The 19,173-nt window shown below is 44.1% G+C and overlaps 2 protein-coding genes across 18 annotated transcripts in view; both read left to right on the top strand.

Moving 5' to 3' along the window:
- Positions 1-108: 108 nt before the first annotated feature.
- On the top strand, positions 109-5,221 carry NDUFB8 (NADH:ubiquinone oxidoreductase subunit B8). 2 transcript variants are annotated; one of them, XM_057734913.1, is made up of 5 exons: positions 109-295; positions 492-618; positions 2,106-2,205; positions 2,641-2,796; positions 5,036-5,221. In XM_057734913.1, exons 1-5 carry the CDS (start codon positions 109-111, stop codon positions 5,126-5,128), a joined length of 663 nt encoding a protein of 220 aa, XP_057590896.1. In that variant the 3' UTR covers positions 5,129-5,221. The 2 variants fall into 2 exon arrangements, with proteins under 2 accessions (XP_057590896.1, XP_057590895.1); XM_057734912.1 differs by having other exon boundaries at positions 112-224.
- Positions 5,222-8,684: 3,463 nt separating this feature from the next.
- Positions 8,685-19,173, top strand: part of SEC31B (SEC31 homolog B, COPII coat complex component) — a 63,132-nt gene continuing 52,643 nt past the window's right edge. For 9 of the 16 annotated variants that reach the window (XR_009053711.1, XM_057734923.1, XM_057734922.1 and 6 more), the window contains exons 1-3: positions 8,685-8,886; positions 12,628-12,714; positions 13,063-13,186. Coding sequence is in view for 12 of the 16 variants with exons in the window: in XM_057734923.1 (XP_057590906.1) it covers positions 12,636-12,714; positions 13,063-13,186 (203 nt within the window). In the remaining 4 variants the exon portion in view is untranslated. Of the gene's footprint in view, positions 9,329-12,627; positions 12,715-13,060; positions 13,187-14,008; positions 18,957-19,173 lie in introns of those variants that run through there. The other 7 variants (XM_057734921.1, XM_057734926.1, XM_057734927.1 and 4 more) reach the window with 5 other exon arrangements.

The raw sequence follows: 19,173 nt of genomic DNA on the forward strand, positions 1-19,173 counted from the left end.
CCCTCTGGCTTCCCAGCACCGTTTAAGCCCCGCCCTTATTGAACCTTTAAGACTTTTCTCCCCTGTCGCGTTTGGCCCGGCTCAGCCGCCGTGACAAGGGCTTTGCGCATGTGCGGGGTGAAACGGGAAGAAGGGGAAGATGGCGGTGGCCAGGGCGGGTGTTCTGGGAGTCCGATGGCTGCAAAGGGCAGCCCGAAACGTGGCGCCGATGGGTGCACGGACAGGTCCGCGAAAACGGGCGACGTTTCGGGGCGGGGGGCGGGGGCGGGGCTGAGGTTTGGTGTGTGTGGGGAGGGTGGGTATTGTGGATACCGCGGCAGCCGAGTCCGGGCAAGGGCAGAGGTGAAGTTGGTATATCCAGGAACACTGGTGGAGGGTCTGCTGGTCCCTTGAAGCCTCGGGCTCCAGCCTCTGCAGCCACTGCAGCTTGAACCCTTCAGAGTGGCAGGAGGAATGGTGTCTCTTCTGACGTGCCCTCGTCTGCTCTCCAGCCTCCCACATTACCAAGGACATGCTCCCGGGACCCTATCCCAAAACCCCAGAAGAACGGGCTGCCGCCGCGAAGAAGTATAATATGCGGGTAGAAGACTACGAGCCGTACCCAGATGATGGCACGGGGTGAGATAGGGTCTGCTCGCACCTGGGCAGTGATGGGAGAAGTTGGGCTGGGTTGGGTAGCTCTACTCTGACCCTTTTCTCTGAACCTTTTCGTGACCCCTTAGAGTCAGTGGTGTGGATGCTTTTCTCGGTGGAGGGAGGTGGGAGGGGATGGGTGAGCAGCTGCAGACGAAAAGACTTCAATTTTCTCCTTGGCTCAGGCTGTTTCCTCAAACGAGGAAGCTGAGATTTTAATAGCTCCCTTGAGGACCCCGGAATAGCAAGAACCTTCCTTGGCTCTATCCACAGCGCAAGGTTTCATTTAGATTGAGCATCTGCTGGGCTCAGGTGCTGTCATCTAGGCACGTGACCAGGCTGGAGCTGGACACCTGTCATGAGAACCTTATTTGTAGATGGAGTACTCTATATTTATGTGTGTATCTCTCTTTTTAAAAATATCTTTGCTGTTAGCCTTGTGGAAATTGTAGTAATTTTAAAGCAGATTAAATAGCCGACTCCTTTACTCCAGTTGATGGTTTTTCCCTGCACCCCTTAACATCCCAGTGGTTAATTATCTGAGGTGATTACCATCACCCTCATTTTCTGTCCTAGCATCACTCTTTCAGTCATGGTTTCAGCAGCTCCTATTCGTCTTGTTTTCCAATCACTTTCTGTGACACATGTCTAGTTGTCATCATTTCCTATGTCTTTTATTGTTTTGTGGACATGAGCAGCCTTGGTAGCAGTCTGCATAATTTGAACCTGGATTTGTCGGGTAAAAATCCAGCTTATCAAGAAGACCCATGAGGTGTTTGAGACTTGGAGATGTATGTCAACTCTGTGGTTGAGAAACACAGCTATGAAGAGTGCTTTTCTACTCTGTACCCTTTTGTTTTTATTCCAATTAACTGGGCGACCTTAAGGTTCAGACTCTAAACTTCAGTCTCTTTTTCTGTCTAATGAGGGAAACAGAGTGACTGATTGTTAAGTTTCCTTACAGTGCTAATGTTACAACATTGTGTGACTTTTTTTCTTTTTCTTGAAAGGAGATAAGAGAAGCTTACATATGGTAAAGTGTCTCAGAGTTTGACTTAAATTTTTAATGACAGCTTGGACTTCTGCAGTTAGTTCTGTGCTTAGTAAAAATTGAGATTTTTCTTCACTTATCAAATTAGCAACCATTTTATTTTGTTTCATTATGATAAATTTGGTATTGGAAGGTGTTCAGGAAAATGGATCTCTTTTATACCGTTTGTAGGAATGTAAATTGGCACAGTCTTTCTGGGGGGACGTTTGGGATATTTACTAGTGACCCTTTAACCCAGCATTTCTCAATATGTACACCACAGGGGAAAAAAAGTTGAGATCTTGATTTGAAGGTTAGTTCCTCGGTCCTTAGGGGAGGCAGTTATCTCTGTCACTTAGTTTCTCATCTCTGAGATGAGGAGACTGAATTATCTCAGTGAGGCTGCTCAGAGCCCTGTCCAGAAGTTCTTGCTATCTGTCAGGTGTGGTGACTACCCGAAGCTCCCTGACCGCTCGCAGCAGGAGAGGGATCCATGGTATGACTGGGACCACCCAGACCTGCGGTTGAACTGGGGTGAACCGGTGAGAGAACTATGTTTCATTTGAACTACCTTCCTTTTCCCTGTGTCTTCTGTGGCTCAAATGGCACTTTTCTGCCCAAGTAACACTAAGGTTTTTCTGCCCAAGGAAGCAAGGTCCAGCAATCTGAGACCTGAGGTTCCCAGTGTGGTGTGTGGAATGAGGCTTCCGGGAATAATCAAACTCTGTATTGTAAGAGTCAAAGCTCTGTATTGTAAGAGTTGTGAACTTCCATGATTGGGCTGTCTCTGGTCAGCCGAACCTAGACATAAGCCAGCATCCAGTCCTGTGGGCCAGAGTATCTCAGAAGTTGCCCTCAGAATATTGCCCAGGGCAGTAGAATGCCTTTCAAGCCTGGCATGAGGCTCTAATCACTCTGGACTGCCTGCCTTTTGCAGGAAGAGCAGTATGTGACAGTGATCTGCCTTTTTGTCTCAGATGCACTGGGATCTAGACATGTATATCAGGAACCGTGTGGACACGTCCCCCACTCCTGTCTCTTGGAGTCTCATGTGTAAGCACCTCTTCGGCTTCGTGGCCTTCATGCTGTTCATGTTTTGGGTGGGGGAGACTTACCCCACCTACCAGCCTGTGGTGAGTATCTGATAAGTGCTCCATTAGTCACACTTAGTCCTGTTTCCTGAGGGAATGAAGTCTCTGTTGTGGGATCCAGCCAATACCAAGCTTGGCTTCTTGGTAAGGCCTATAGAGGGCCTTACCCACTGGCCTGCTACAAGTACCAGAGCACTGCTCCTGCCTGCATCTTGGATCAGTCTGAGTGAGAAGAAACTGTAGGACTAGGTAAGGAATGAGAATGGAGAAGCCAGTTAGCCTTTAGAGTTGCCATTTGGGGAACTGTACTTACCAATAATATTTTAGTAAGTGATTTTTTAAGGTAGAGTCAAGGAATCTCGAGTTGAAAGCTTTTCCTTTGTTGGTGTGAAGGGCACTTCCTATAGGGTACTGGAAGCAATTAAGTGTATACTACAAGCATGGACAGTTAGATTTTAGAGAATGTAAAGGACATAGAAAATATTCTGTCTGTAGAGAACACACTTGTGGTTGCCAGGGCGGGGGGTGGGGGAGGGATGGATTGGAAGTTTGGGATTAGCAGATGCAAAGTAGTATAAATAGAATGGATAAACAACAAGGTCCTACTGTATAGCACAGGGAACTATATTCAGTATCCTGTGATAAACCATAATGGAAAAGAATATGAGAAGAATGTATATATATGTATAACTGAATCACTTTGCTGTACAGCAGAAATTAGCAGACGTAAATCAACTATACTTAAAATAAATTTTTAAAAGAGAAAGAAAATATACTAGCTTTAAGGACGTTTAATTTGGATAAGAAGAAAATTTAGATACATGACGAGCAGCATTGGAACATATATATATATAGGAACTTGGCACCGTTTTTGTGTATAAATGTGTGTAGTGAATGTATGTGCTGGGGGTATCAGTTGCTGTTAAGGAGAAGGATTATGCTAGATGCTGTCTATTTTAGACAGTGAAGAGAACATTTGGGGCAAGAGAAAACAGAATGAAGGAAGAAGACCGTGGGTTAGCCGAAGTGGAATAGGCTTATAAATAGTTCCTAGATGACCAGCTGCGTTGGTTACCTGGAGAGCTGCTAAAAATTCAGATTCCTGAGCTCCACTTCTTAGCCTAATTCAGTAACTCCACAATGGGGTACTAGAATCAATATGTAACAAGTTGCCAGGTAATTCTGATGTCCTGGGAAATCAGGTGTGGAAACTGCTGTGTTAAAAAATATTGTGAAGTGAGTTTGATCAGTTAGGTTGGGCACCTTTTATTGCATGGCTAAGGGATCTGGACTTGATGGTATAGTAATACATTAATTCAATAAATATTTATGAAGCCCTTATCATGTACCAGTACAGCAGGTGCTAAGGGTTGGGGATACAGTAATGACTTGGTCTGCCTGTAGGTAGCAGGGAGCCATGTTGGGTTTTTGAACAAAAGAATGCCATAATGAAGTCTAGGTTTTTAGGAAGATTAACCTGGGAGTAGTCTACAGGGTAGATTGTGAAGAAGGGAACTGAAAGCAGGAGGCTGCCGTGTTTGCAGTTGGCTGAACAGTGCTACCTCTGCTGAGATAATCAATGTCCTAACAGTAGCGAGTATGTGTGTGTGCACTGACACAAGCCTTCCTCCTGAGCCCCAGGGGCCCCAGGCTGCAGAGTGCACATAGGGCTGGTGTGAGCACTAACTTCACTTCAGGAGAGCGAGAAACACAGTGTGGCTCTTTCATTTTTCAGTTCTGTAAGCACATCACCCTTTTCTCCTCCCCCTGAGCTGTGTTCTCTGACAGCTGTTTGTTGGTAAAGCCAGCAGCCCCTAAAGCACGTCCGAGCCATGTCTCCTCTGTGCTTTCCCCCACTGCTGCTCCTGCACGCCTCATTTGCTAGGCCACTTTAGTGGTGGAACCATTAGAGGCTGAGTGACTTAAAGGAGATTGAGTCTGTCTCGACCCCGAGAGAGAGTGGGATGGATGGATGCAGCATCTCATTTAGAAAGCTCTCCCTCATACTCTCCCTTTCTCGCTCTCTCTGCTTTCTCCCTCTCCCCCTCCCTCCCCCACCCCATAAACAGTGTAGGCACCACTTCTCTTACAGTCTAGGCTTTCTCTCTGCCATAGGCTGAGCAGGGGAAGAGGAGTGCTGTTCTTGCTGTTCTAGTCCAGCTGGGTCTGACCAAGGCTACCATGTACCCATTTATTGTGTGTGATTCTTTGCTCAGAGTGGGGTGTAGCCAGGTATTGGCTGGATATATGTTGTTCTTGCTGACCTGTGTTTTCTCCTTAGGGGCCAAAGCAGTATCCTTACAATAATCTGTACCTGGAACGAGGTGGTGATCCCAACAAAGAACCTGAGCCGGTGGTGCACTATGAGATCTGAGGAGGCTTCATGGGCTTTGTGCCCTCTAACCGCCTCCCTCAATCCTAAGACTTTACCTTAATGAAATCCCTAATAAAACTTAGTGCTGTGGTATCTGTGCCTCATTTCCCCAGGAATAGCCACTGCTTAAGCGCAAGAAGATGTTGATTTGCTGATTTCGTTGGAAAAGGTATTTGAGGTTCCAGTTGTGCAGCAGGTGGTAACGGTAGTTCTCGTCCCCATTTACAGGATTGAGGAAGAAGGGTATGTTCCTGACCTCTCAAGTTGGAACAGGATTTGTTTCCCATAAAAAACCTTTTTAATAATACTGCTTAGCTAAAAAAATGTACTCTAACATGTTTCAAGTATATCATAGGATAAATAGGTGTTTGGGGACTGGCCTAGGGCTGTGACTGCCTCTTATATCTCTTATAAGAATATGTATGTATTAAAAACACATCGTAAATCACCTATACTTCAGTTTAAAAAAAGAAAGAATGTGTATTTCTTCCAAAGCAACTTCTGAATCCTAGACTCTTGTAAGTTGACATTACCTGTATTCATGTATTACAGGATAGTCATTGAATTATTACTGAACCTATGCATGGCTTTCATTACCTTAATGATTCATCCAAGCTTCTATAATAGCCTTAGAAAGAGAAAAATCATGTTTTTGAGGGTCTATCTCAATGCATCTGATTTAAAGAGAACCAATATTTGTCCTTCCCTTTAGCGACATTTTCTTAAATTACAGTGATATTGCCTGAAGACCTGTCCCATAAAAAAGAGAAGCCACCACACTGAGAAGCCAGCACACTACAATAAAGAGTAGCCCCTGCTCACTGCAACTAGAGAAAGCCCGCATGCAGCAATGAAGACCCAATGCAGACAATTAATTAATTAAAAACAACAACAAAAGCATACATGCAACAAGTCCATGCTATGAGGGTGAGTCAAAACTTATCTGCACTCTGGCTGTAGAATTTATTTTAATTAACTTTTAGAAAAGACAGTCATTTTTCAACATAGTTTCCTTGCTTTTCAATACACTTTGTCCATCTGTCAACAAGCTTTCGTATTCCCTCATTAAAAAATGTTTTAGGCTGAGCTGCAAGCCACGAATGCACCACAGTCTTTACTTCTTCATCAGAAATGAATCTTCGTCCTTGTAGGGCTGCTTTCAGGGGACCAAACAGGTGAAAGTCCAATGGAACAAGATCAGGACTATAGGGAGGATGCTTTAACACCTCAAAACAAAGTTTTTGCAATGTTGACAGTGTGAGCAGAAGTGTGTGGATGTGTATTGTCGTGCAAGATCACAACACCCTTCCTTGGATAGCAGTCCTCTGCATTTAATCCAAAGTTCAGGCTTCAGCTCTTCAATAAGGCATCTCTATACATTCATACACACTTCTTCACAACAAAACACTTTCTCCATACTGTGCACAGTCTTTGATAAATAACGGCACCAGGTACATCCTCAGACCACAAAAAACTGCACGCTGCTCTTCTTTTGTGCAAATCACAAGTGGAGCATCCATTTTTGCTCGCACTGCAGTTATAAATGAACTGTTGTAACATGTTCACACCTGCATAGCAGTGACTGGGGAGACAGTAGCCTTGAACGGAAAGTGCTGATAAGACAGTGCGGCCAACAGAAGTTTTAATATAACCGGAGTGCAGATAATTTTTGACTTCCTCTTGCAGATAAGGGGTCCTTTAGTGGTGTTCAGGCAGTGAAAGACCTTTATGAGATCAGGGTATCAGTACTATACTGAAACGCCTCTCTTTGAAGGTCTCCACTGCTTTTTATGTCTTCATTCTCTGTCCTTTAGAGCATCTGATAATCATTTAACAAACGGCTGCCTAATATATATCAGACACTGATAGGTCCTGGGGATATAAAGTTGCACAAGAAAAAATTGCTTTCAAAAGTTACTTAGAAGGGGCTTCCTAGGTGGCGCAGTGGTTAAGAATCTGCCTGCCAATGCAGGGGACATGGGTTCAAGCCCTGCTCTGGGAAGATCCCACATGCTGCGGAGCAACTAAGCCCGTGTGCCACAACTACTGAGCCTGCGCTTTAGAACCCGTGAGCCACAACTATTGAGCCCATGTGCTGCAACTACTGAAGCCCACACGCCTAGAGCCCATGCTCCACAACAAGAGAAGCCATGGCAATGAGGAGCCAGCGCACCACAATGAAGAGTAGCCCTCACTTAGCAACTAAAAAAAAAAAAGCCTGCGCACAGCAAAAAAGACCCAACACAGCCAAGAAAATAAATAAATAAATTTATTTAAAAAAAAAGTTACTTAGAAGAAGAGACTCGTATTTATAAAACAAGGTGAAAAGAATTTCTAAGATGTCTGAGTTGAGGGAAGGGTGCACATTTTTTCCTTTTTTTTTTTTAAATCATGCCTTACTGTGACCTTATGCCTTTGGTTCAGATTTCTTTCAGAGCACTCCAGTGACACCTCGGCCTCATTCCCTACTTCAGGGTGTTGCCTGAGGTGGTTTTCAACCCTGTTTCTCATCCACTGTTGTGGTGCCAAGAAGTTCAAGAATTACTTAGTACATAGAGTGGGCAGGCGCCACCAATGCCCTAAATTCTTTTCTGTCCTAAGTTCAAAACTCCCACATCCATGTGAAAAGGAAATCTAGAGCTGTGTCACAATGACTTGCCCTGTCATAAGGTAACCAGCTCACCATCTTTGGAGGTATATCAGGCTGGAATATGGTAGAATTCATAGATTAAAGTTTTGAATCAAGATCTTCAGTGCCTACAGAACATTTTTATTTAGAAATGCCATAATTCCCTCAATCAATATAAACACTGTATAATCACCCACCCCCACCCCCAAACTCAGTCATAAGAGCCTGTCCAGCTTTCTTTTACAATCATTGCCACTGTTAATCCAGGCTTTCATCGCCTGGTACCCAGATTATTCTATTAGTCTACTAATTTGATTCCCTACCTCCAGCTCTGTTCTCTCTGCAAGGGGATCCATATTGTTAGTCTGATATAATCTTATTGCATATCTACCCATAATTTTCAGCAAGTCCCAATTACCTGCAGAGTTGAATTGGTATTCCACAATCTGTATCCAGCCACTCCCCCAGCTGTAACCTCTTTCATTCATGGTATGAGAAACCAGGGCGCCTATTAGCTGCTTGGGCCCCTTCCTCCTTGCTGGGACTTTCCTCACCTTCTTGAATCTCCAACGTCTGACACCTGTCTCTTGTTCCTGAAACCTTCGAAGAAGCCCTTGGTCCTCAGTACCTCGCCCTCCGCCCATGTATAGCCCTTAATTAATTAGTTCAGCCAACAGTTTGAGGGCACCAGTTGTTACTGGGCTGCAAAAAGTCACTCACCGCTATTTATGGCCTAGATTGCTTTTTACCTTTTCAACTAAGTGGATTCCACTGAGAGCTCCTGGAGCTCGGGCCGCTTCAATAAGTAAATAATGAATTAGTATTTTCCCTTTTCAGAGGCTGCCCCAGGAGCCTGACTCGAATAGACCAGAACTTACTGGTCACGGGATCTGACCCACTGCGCAATCACAGGATAGGCGACGGAGGCCCGACTAAAAGCTGTAATGCTCTTAGGGGACGTTCTCCGTGGATCAGCCGGGTCCTGGGCCCGGCACCTGGCAGCGCGTGTGGACTGCGGTGCCGGCGGGACGGGACTACTTTTGGCCCTCCGCAGCCGCCGTCCACAGCGCTGAGCTCTGAAGCCCTGAACGACGACTGGCAAAACCGCTGGCCTGGGCTCTCCGCGCAGGTTGGTTTGTCCGCGCTTGCCTGGGGCCCCTGAGAGCAAAGGCCGTGCCGGGGACTCCGAGCGCCACTCCTCTCTTGGGAGAGTGCCGGGGGGGCACTCGCCCTCCCCGGAGACTCCGGCCCGCCCCCGGGGCTCCAGCCGGTGTGCCTCTCAGGGGGCCCCAGGACGCCCGCCCCGCTCTCGGACTGCACCCGGCTCACACTCCCTGCCGCGCCCGGGTCCCCCAGCCCGACGACGGCCTCTCTCCAGCGCTGCCCTCGCGCCTCCCCCATCAGCCCTGGGCCCTGACCTGGCCTGGGCCCAGAGTCGGCAGCGGGTCTCTGCGTCCAGCCTGAGCGGGAAGGCCTGTCCGTGCTGACGCCGGCGCGCCGCGGGGAAGGCCGACCGTGCTCCGGAGGGACTGGACAGCCTAGGGCAGCCGGCGTCCTCTTTCACTGAACGAGTGTGTCCAGCTCTTGGTTGAGTGGTCATAGTTCACCCACTTTTAACGCCCCCGGGCCCCGTCATTCTGATCGCAGCGGGGACCTTTTTTGTGAACAGATGTCTCTGAACAAAGTAAATTAAAAGCCTATCTTCCCAATTTGTGGGCTGTCTTGGATTTAAACACTTTATGGAGTTTAGTTTAGACTGGTATGGTTAAAGGCACTGGGCTCTGGAGGCTGGTTGGGGTTCACAGCTTGGCCTAGCCAGTTTTCTGCTCTGTAAAATGGGGATAGTAACAGTACTGACCGCACAGAACCATTGTGAGAATTAAATGAGATATGCGTGTCAAGTGCACAGGGCTAATTGCAGTTCTCGCTTGAGACCTTTCTCCAGAAACGTGAAAATGGTATTGACCAGCAGGTGGCACTGGTGACCGTATAATATCATGTACAATCTAGTCAGAATATTCATGATGTAGCCTCAAGTGTTTAAGAGGTCCCCAGGAAATCTTGGTTTAGTTGCCAGCTTTAAACTTTCTTCAAACTAGAAAGTACAATTGCGATTGAGTAATAAAACTTTTGTTTTTGTAGGTCAAGACTTAACTTGGCTGTGGCTTGCTCAAGCAGGTCACAGTGGGTCTGAAGTTTACTCCATAAAGTTCAGTGTTAACTTTGTTTTAAAAAACTTTTCTGCTGTTTTGCTAGTCTATTGGGATGGCACCTTGAGTATGTGTTAGAATTAGTTTGGAAACCACAGAGTTAAAATAGATGTCTGCATTCATTCATCCAATGTTATCAAGCACTTACTATGTGCCAGACAGTGTCCTGACACTAGTTATAACACAACAAACAAGGCAGATACAGTGCTATCTCTCATGGAGTTTACTTATTGGTGGACAGCACCAACAATGTGGATGTAAATAAATATATAATTACAAATTGCTAAGAAGAAAAAAAGGAGTCTGTTTTGGACTGGGTGGCTCACCTCATTGGGGAGGTGAGAAGCTGAGCCTTGAAAGATGTGAAATCTGGAAAACTTAATGCTAGATTAGAAGGGAATAAGGAAAAGGAACCAGTCATGCAGAGAATGAAACAAAAAGCCTTCAAAGTATAGCAAACAGAATTTACAAAGCTCTAAAGTGGGGAAAAGCCAGGAAATGAAAAAAGGCTAATGCAGCTGGAGCACAATAAGTAAGTGGGAGAGTAGCAAGAGATGAAGTTGAAGTGATAGGCTAGAGCCTTTGAGCCCTGCGTTTTATTCTGAATGAGATGAAGCCACTGAAAAATTTTAAGCGTGGAATGCCAAAATCCTGTTTTTTATTTTAAAAGTTTTCTTCTGCTGCTATGCAGAGAATGAATTGAGTGATGGGAATGAGTAGCAGGGAGATGACCAGTAACCTAGGTGATAGATGATAGTATCTTCAAATAGAGTGGTGGTGGTGAAGATGGAGAAAAATAGACAGATTAAGATACATTTTGGAGGTAAAATCTGGAAGACTTAATGCTAGATTAGAAGGGAATAAGGAAAAGGAAGGACCTAGGGTGATTTTCAGGTTTGAGGGTTGAGCAGTTGGCTGGGTAGTGGTACCATTTGCTGAAATGAAGAAAACTGAGGGAAGAACAGATGGGCGAGCAAGATGGTGGAATACAGAATTCCATTTTAGACAGACTAACTTTTAGGTATCTTTACTAGATCCAGGTGGAAATTTGTCTTTATTTATTCATTTATTTTTTATTTTTTGGCTGCATTTAGTCTTCGTTGCTGCGTGTGGGCTTTCTCTAGTTGTGGCAAGCGGGGGCTACTCTTTATTGCGGTGCACGGGCTTCTCATTGTAGTGGCTTCTCTTGTTACAGAGCACGGGCTCTAGGCACATGGGCTTCAGTAGCTGAAGTGTGCTGGCTCAGTAGTCATGGTGCAGGGGCTTAGTTGCTCCGTGGCATGTGGGATCCTCCCAGACCCGAGATCGAACCCATGTTCCTGCATTGGCAGGTGGATTCTTTTTTTTTTTTTTTAGTCTTTTTGGTTTTTTTTGTTTGTTAGTTTTCAGTGATTATGACGTAGGGTTAAGTCTTTATTATTTAAAGAGCGCATTCAAATTGTTAAGAAAAAAACAGAAGATCCCAGTAGGGATGAGCAGAAAACGCGAACAGGCAATTCATAACATAGAAAATAGAGGTGGTAAACAAACATAAGGATCATTATTCAGACTTACTTGTAAGCAAAGAACTGTAAATTTAAATAATGAGATAACATTTATTTGCTTATTAAACTAGTGGAAGTTTGCTGCCATGTTATTCATTATAATAAAGAAAAATTAATAATAACAATAAATTTACATCCCTTTGGTACTGTTCAAAATTGAAGGTTATGTTGCAACGTGGAAAAATAAAACATTTGAGTGAAGTAGTTAGGAGAATAAATGGTAGTTATAAAAGGTTGTATATGAAGAAAGGAAAATACAGCAAAATGTTTAGTGGTTGTGTTAGGGTAAAGGGAATGTGAGTAAAAATTTTCCCATCTTCTACAATTTGATGGTATTATATTTATAATTAGAATAATTATCTAAACTCATACTTAATCTTTCCAGTTTTTCTAGAAAAACTATTTGTTTTTGAAATAGTAAGTACAATATTCTCTCATCTAGAATATTGCAATAGCCTCCTAACTGGTCTCTTTACTTCCATCCTTGTCCCTTTCCAGTGTATTCCTAACATAATAGCCAAAGTGAATAGAAGCCAGGCCATTTCACTTCACTGCTTAGAGCCCTCCAGTGGTTTCTATTCTCATTCAAAGTATGAGACACCATCTTTAAAGTAGCCTGCAGAGTCCTTACAGAATCTGTCTCTGGCAGGTGGATCCTTAACCACTGCACCACCAGGGAAGTCCCAGGTGGAAATATTTGATTAACAGTTGTAGATAAGAAATTGTAGCTCAGTGGAGAGATTTGTGTTGCTGATATGAACTTGGGAGTCATCGGCATATAGATGATGTTTAAAGCCAAGGGAATGGGTAGGATCACTGAGAGACTATCTGGTTTGATGGTTATCATCACCATTGGGCCTGTGGCAGCCAGTGTGGCTGAATATCTTTTAGGGTTTAAAGCATTAGATTTCAGTAACTGGGTAAATGAACTGTCATTACAGATCTGCAGGCAGTCATGTATTTGTCACCCTGTGTTGCCCCAAAATGCCCCATCCTATGGTGGAGAGAGAGGAACAAGCTCTCGTGTCCACAGGTGTCCCCTTGATCTGGCCCTTAAGCTTGCTGGTTTCTGTTTTCAGTAGGCTGAGGGCCATGTCACTTTTCTGCCACCTACAGGACAGACCATGAAGCTGAAGGAACTTGAGCGGCCAGCTGTGCAAGTGTGGAGCCCAGCCAGCCAGTACCCTGTGTATCTGGCCACAGGTATGGTGATACTGTAGATGAGGATCCAGTGGAGTACATAGGTTGAAGAGAAACTTAGTATCCAGGGTTCTTTATTGTGCATCAAAGAAAGTTTTAGAGTCATGAAAAGGTGGGGTTGGCTAGCAGCATAAGCAAGGGGATATTAGGAGTTTTTGGTACCTGGGGGCAACCTTGGACTATGGCTTAAAGCTAAGCATTTGATGCTTTCTTTGGAGTTACCATTTGAAAAAGGGTATATCCAGTCCTCACCTGTTCCTCCTCTTCTCTACTGCCTAACCATTTATACACCAAATCCATGCATATATTGTTGCTCATATGCTGCCTCTTCCTGACTTTTCTTCTGCCTAGGAACAGCTGCCCAGCAGCTAGATGCCTCCTTTAGTACAGATGGCACATTGGAAATCTTTGAGGTTGATTTCAGGGACCCCTCTCTGGACTTGAAACGCAAGGGAGTCCTTTCTGCCTCCAGCAGGTACTATGTCTGAACTGTTATGGGTATGTAGGGCAGATCCTGATGTAGAACCCTGATGGGGAATCCCGGGAGTAGTATGTGCTTCTCAGGGCTCATGAGAGGACAAGTGAGGGGAGAATGATCTTTAAGTAGGAGAGAAGTTAACTCTGGGTCTATTTTGCAGGAGGATTTTGAAAATGCCCACTTACACCTGTGGTCAGCAGCAGCAGTGTCAGTCAGAATCATGTCATAGAGACGCCTCACACAAGCCTGGACCCATGAGTACCTGATCTCTCTCTGAACCCAGAGATGTTGGCTCCTTCCTCCCTTGGCTCTTGTGAAGATAGCCTTACACGATATTTCCTTTTCTGCCAGTGGGAGGCGAAAGAATGATCCTCTTCTCATTGCTGTCAGGCACTGATTGGGCACTCGTGGATTTCATGGCTCTGGCAGGCTTACAGGGCTGGGTACCAGCAGTCACCAAGCACGTGTATACGTGCCAGGCACTATGCTAGGGGCCCTGTGTAATATCGTATTCATTCCTCAAAATGAGCCTAATCAATAAATACCATTATTACCATTTTACATAGGAGGGAACCAAAATTCTGAGAAGCTAGGATTTAAGTCTAGTCCTGTCTGACTCTAAAACCTACCTTCTATTATTCAACTGTTGTAAATTTTGTAAAGATGAGGCTTACAGTCTGAATCAGTGGTCTCCAAATTTTTGTACCATCAGGAAAAATGTAAATATTCACTGTACTCAAGTATATATTCAATACAAATAATATACATGTATTACTGTACTATTTTTTATTATTAAAAATATAAATCTTTCTTTTACAGCCCAGAAGATTATCTTGCCCATCCCACTTTAGAGATTGCTGGTCTAGAATGCAACTTTCCATCTTCTTGTGCATTTTTTGGTCCATCTGAGTGATTAGATTAAGATATTTAGACAGAAGTACCCTCTTCTTTTCATGGTTTAAGCTAGTAATGAAAAGTATTGTTCTCCTTTTCTTGAGTTCCTATACCACTTTGTTACATTATCTCTTATTTTGCAGTTTTTTACATTTCTTTGTATTTCCAGTACCTTTACCTTTTGAAGAGCAGACCTTGGAGGGTTTACCAATAATGATAAGATATTCTTAGCTACTAAGCAAGCATTCCTGAAAGGGCTGCTGAATTTAATAACGTTTATACTCCTGAAGATAAGAAAAGTGGCAGTGAGCACAACGGCTCTTTCAACCAGCCAAGTAGCAGCTTCAGCACAGTAGTGGCTCCTTAGGGCTAAAAGTGCCTAAGAAAGAGGCAATGTAATTGCTTAAGAAACTTTGAAACTGAATCCTGAGATCCATGTAGGCAGAGATTTTTGTCTGTTTTTTCCCTGCTGTATCTTTAGCATCTAGAACAGTGCCTGGCATTAGGTGGTTAAAAAATATCTGTGGAATAAATGAGTGATATTAGAAACTTCTAGATTATTAAACTGAGCATTCATATCCACTATTTCAGTTAGTTATAATTAGTCTTCAGTTAGTCTTAGTGTCTTAAGAGCTTTTCAGGGGTAACAATCTGTTTGTTTTGTAGCCAACTAGGTTGAAAGGACCCTTTTAAATGTTGGTACTGTGTTCAGCAATCATGAAGCATCATCTCATACCCTGCTTGAGTCTGCAGGAATTTTGGGGCTATAACCAGAAGAAATGGTATAGTTAACACTCATGATAGTATTTCACCTCTGCTTCCTTTTTCCACCTCTAAAATTGTGTCTAAAGATTGATTCTTGTTTTCAAAGACCAAGTTCTTTGACACAGTTCTGTTGGGGCCTTTGTGAAGAAAACATCTTAGACATGCCAGGGTGTAAGACATCCACTTCTTTCCATTCCAGCCTGGGTTAGGTCACTTACTCAAAAGTCAGCATCACAAACAATTGACCAAGATGATCAGGGTAGACAAAGGGCAACCCATCCTTTGCTTTATGCTTTCCTCTTTTGTGTGTCATCTTCTGCTTGGTTTAATGGAAAGCACAGTTGTATTGGGTTGCTGCCTTGGCTAAAACTATGTGACTTTGGGCAAATTAAATTCCATCAGTGATCTTAGGTTTTCTCACTTCCATTTAAAGAAGGGGTTGTACAAGATGACTTCTAAGAACCTACTGAATTCCAAATTTAGGTCTTATGTTCAGTTTCTCTTTCCCTTTTTCTAGCTTCGTGTCCTTCCTTTTTCCCTTTTTAAAAAAACGCCCCTCTGTGTCTCTTTATTATTAACTAAACATACTTTTCAAAATCTTCCCTCTTCCATTGCCTGCCCTTTTTACCAGACTCATACCTCAACCACATTTGAATCCTGGAGATCCCCTTATCCTCAATCCATGATGCATCAGAGAAATATTATCTATTTAGAAATACCTGACAAAGAGAAACGTTCTGAAACAGTGGTATGGGTGTAGATAAGGGACAGCTTCAAGCTATAATAGAGTGAAGAGAGCGCGTGGATAAATGCCACTGGATGCAATCAGAATCAATATGGATTAGCATGTGCACTGAAGCAAGTGATGTTTGATGTGTTAGATGAATCTCACTCAAGAAGAAAGCTTTCTGGGAGAATAATACATTGTTTATGTATTGACTTTTGAGTTGAGGACACAGCTGCTGTGGCTGAATGAGTTCAGGGGCCAGTGGGTGATTTGCTTCACTCTACCTCTATCTACACTGAAGTTCTAGATCTCTGAGTGGCCTCTGCAACCTATGTCTGACCCATCCTCTAGTAACACAGAGAAAGTAGATGATCTATCTTCCAATACCTTCATCTCAGTTCTAGCTACGTGGGGTGCACTGTGATCCCTCTTTAGGTGCCTTTGTAAGGGACAGCATCAAGCAGTAAAAGATCATTTTGGTACTACTCCTAGTTTTCTGGCTTCTAAGATTTGCCATCTCTCTAGAGACATCAAGATCACAGAGTAGGGAGAGCATGGGCTTTGTTGTTGGACAGACTTGTGTTCAGATCCCAGCTTTGCCATCTACTGTCTTTTTGGGCACATTATTTAACTTCTCTGACCCTGTTTTCTCTACTGTAAATTTGAGCACATAGTAGCCTGGTGCATACTGGGCATTCAGAAAGTCATTCTTCTCTCAAACAGCCCTCGCTCCACCCCACTGTCTTTATTCTCCAGCTTGGCACATTGCCCTCATTGCTCTGTTTGACTTTTAAGGAAACTTGCATTTCCTCAGTTATTTTGGTCAGGATGTGGACAAACTCATTTTCACTTTAATCCACTAACATGAGGTTGGGATTTTTCATAAGGAACTTTACTAAGCAAATAAAATCAAAATCCAAAACAAAGAAGTATGGAAATCACGGGAGCAAGAATTTATATGGCACATATTCCTCATCACAAGGTAGCTGAAGCTTGGCCTCAGATGAGCTTAGCTGTATCCTTAGCTGTGTGGTATTCTGATCTCACAGGTCTCAGTTTATTCTCTCCAGCTTGTCTTTTTCTTTTTGCCAGAAGCATAGCCATGAGTCAATTGTTGGAGCTGGTTCTATCTTTATGAATTCAACTTCTTCCCATTGTTCTAGGCTGGTGTGCAGTCTGATGTATCTAGTACAGAGGGTCTCAACCTTGGCAGCTTGTTAGAATCACCTGGGGGGTATAGATTCTGAGGGCCTGTCTCTGGAGATTCTGCTTCACAAGGTCTGGGTGGGAATAAAGGAATGTGTATTTTCTTAAGATGCCACCTCTCATTCTGTGATGCCATATGGTCTCCATCATTGCCATTATTATCCTGGAAAGCTCTTTATTCCCCCTATATGCTTATGTTTTCAAAGTTCCCACCTTCCTATACAAACTCTTCTCCCTATACCTTCTCTGTAAATCTCTTAGTTCCTATTTGCAGGCTAAAGGCCATCTTTTTTGTTTTATAACTTTTTATTTTTACAATATTCAAACATAGAAAAGTTGCAGAATAGTACAATGAACAATCATAGGCCTTCACTTAGACTCATCAGTTGTTAATGTTTTGTCACATTTGCTTACATGCTTGTGTGCTCTCTCTTTGTCTACACACAAACACACACAGGCTATCTCTTGTTCCCTGTCCATTTGCAGGGCAGAGATGATTGGTCAAGTCTCCTTCCTTGCCTCACTCATCCCAGGTGTTCTCCCTCTCCCAAGTGTTGTCTATTACAGCTATTCAGGCTCCAGTTTTACCCTCACTAGTGAAGTGTTAACAATAGGAATGTACTTTCTACATGCTTACACAAAGAAAATCATTTTGTCACACCCTGTATTCTGCATTTCAGCCACTCTAAAGTAACTGGGCCCTCTTCTCCGACCCTTTGGTGACTCCCTTGAGGTCTCAGGTACCTTTTTCTCTGACTTGTATGTCATGTGCTCTGACCATACCGAGGTCACTGCATTCCCATGTGAGTTTCCCTGGCCATACCATCCTCTGCTTCCTGTGTGACCTATTAGGGGCTTCTCTGGTTACTCTATTGACTTGTGCTCTGCCCATGCTGAGCTCTAGCCCCTGGATGACATGGCAGCCTCTGGAGCCAGCATGGAACACATTCTTCTGCCTCGCTAAGATCAGCGCAACCTTAGAAAACATAGCCTTTCTGACAGTAGCTTTAGACCCACCATTTGTTCAGCTTTAGACCCACCATTTGTTCAGCTGTTTTTGTTCGGATGCGGACCTGGTCTGAGCTAGTGCTCAGCTCTTCACTTCTGACAGGTTGGCTCTGCTCTAATGACTGGCCAAACAGGTTCCTGCCTGGTCACCCCATTCAGTTTCTTTGTTGACTGTTCCCAGGGTGTGGGAACATTTAATTTCAGTTAGGGATCTTATGACATCATTCAGTGTGAAATCTGGCTTCTGAGAAGGGCTGTGGAAATATCCTTGGCTAGCAGCTGTGAAATGGAAGACAGACCACCTGTGAGGTTTTGGGGATTTCACATGCCTTCCCTAGGGGCTTTGTAGACCCTTACTTATCTACAGGGAGCCGAGGGTCCATTTCTTTCTTGTGTGCAAGAACTGGCCATGCAAGATGCTCAGAAAGCCAGAAAAGTGTTTCCCAAGTGGTGCATTTATTCCTCGTGCCTCTGTGTCTCTAGGGCTGGCCCGGTGAATCCACATGGTAGCTCCAATGGGAGAGGCATGGAGTGGGAAGGTCCTTAGATCTTTTCTCACTTCCAGTTTAAGAGGGAAGAGGGGACAGCAACTGTTGGCCTAGGGAACCTGCTTCTATTCAGGTAGAGAAGAGTTTGGATCTTCCTCTAAACAGAAGACTATTTTATGATGACTAAGAGCTCAGACTGTGGCATAAGATGGGTCTAACTTTGAACCTTGACTCTGTCACTTCCTAGATGTCAAATGTAGTAAAATTACTAGCTGTATATACAGAAGTTTTGTAACTTCTCTGTGCCTCAGTTTCCTCAGTTGAAAATGGTGTTACTACCTCATGGGGTTGTTGATCAGCTAATACATGTAAAACACTTAAAACAGTGCCCAGCACATAGGAAGTTATCAATAAGTGTTAGTTGTTGTTATTTGAGTTGGGAGGATTAAGTGAAGTAATCTATTATATTAACCCCAATAATATTAACAACAAAAAAAGCACCCCTCTGCCGAGACCAGCTCGGCGACTCGAGGTGAGTGACGGGTGCCGCAAGCTTGAAGAAAACACAGACACAGACTGAAGAGAAAAATGGGACCCGGGGGCTCAAGACCTCTCGGATCAAGAGCCTTGCTGACTCATCCCACGTTGCTTTTATTGGTTTCTTGGCTAACAGTCTCAGGTTAATCCCATAAACAATCAAAGGCCTCACATGACTGGGGCAATGATCTTTGTTTGCCTCCTGGGTCCGAATTGAGCAGGTGTGGATTTGAGCTGGGCGTGGAGAGCAAAACAGCCCTGGGGGCAGGAGACCTCTCTCAGATATTAGGGGTCTGTGCCCCACCCCTGTTGGCCCCTCTGGGACTCTGCCTGTCTTAGGTTGTTCCTCCCTTGAGGAA

Source organism: Hippopotamus amphibius, chromosome 5 (genome assembly GCF_030028045.1).
Source record: "Hippopotamus amphibius kiboko isolate mHipAmp2 chromosome 5, mHipAmp2.hap2, whole genome shotgun sequence".
Taxonomy (NCBI): domain Eukaryota; kingdom Metazoa; phylum Chordata; class Mammalia; order Artiodactyla; family Hippopotamidae; genus Hippopotamus; species Hippopotamus amphibius.

Excerpts from the sequence above, each read along its gene's own strand:
- NDUFB8 (XM_057734913.1), top strand. The coding sequence starts at position 109 with ATGTGCGGGGTGAAACGGGAAGAAGGGGAAGATGGCGGTGGCCAGGGC. Across the intron at positions 296-491 it reads GTTTGGTGTGTGTGGGGAGG|CCTCCCACATTACCAAGGAC; the intron begins GTGGGTATTGTG and ends TCTGCTCTCCAG. Across the intron at positions 2,797-5,035 it reads ACCCCACCTACCAGCCTGTG|GGGCCAAAGCAGTATCCTTA; the intron begins GTGAGTATCTGA and ends TTTTCTCCTTAG.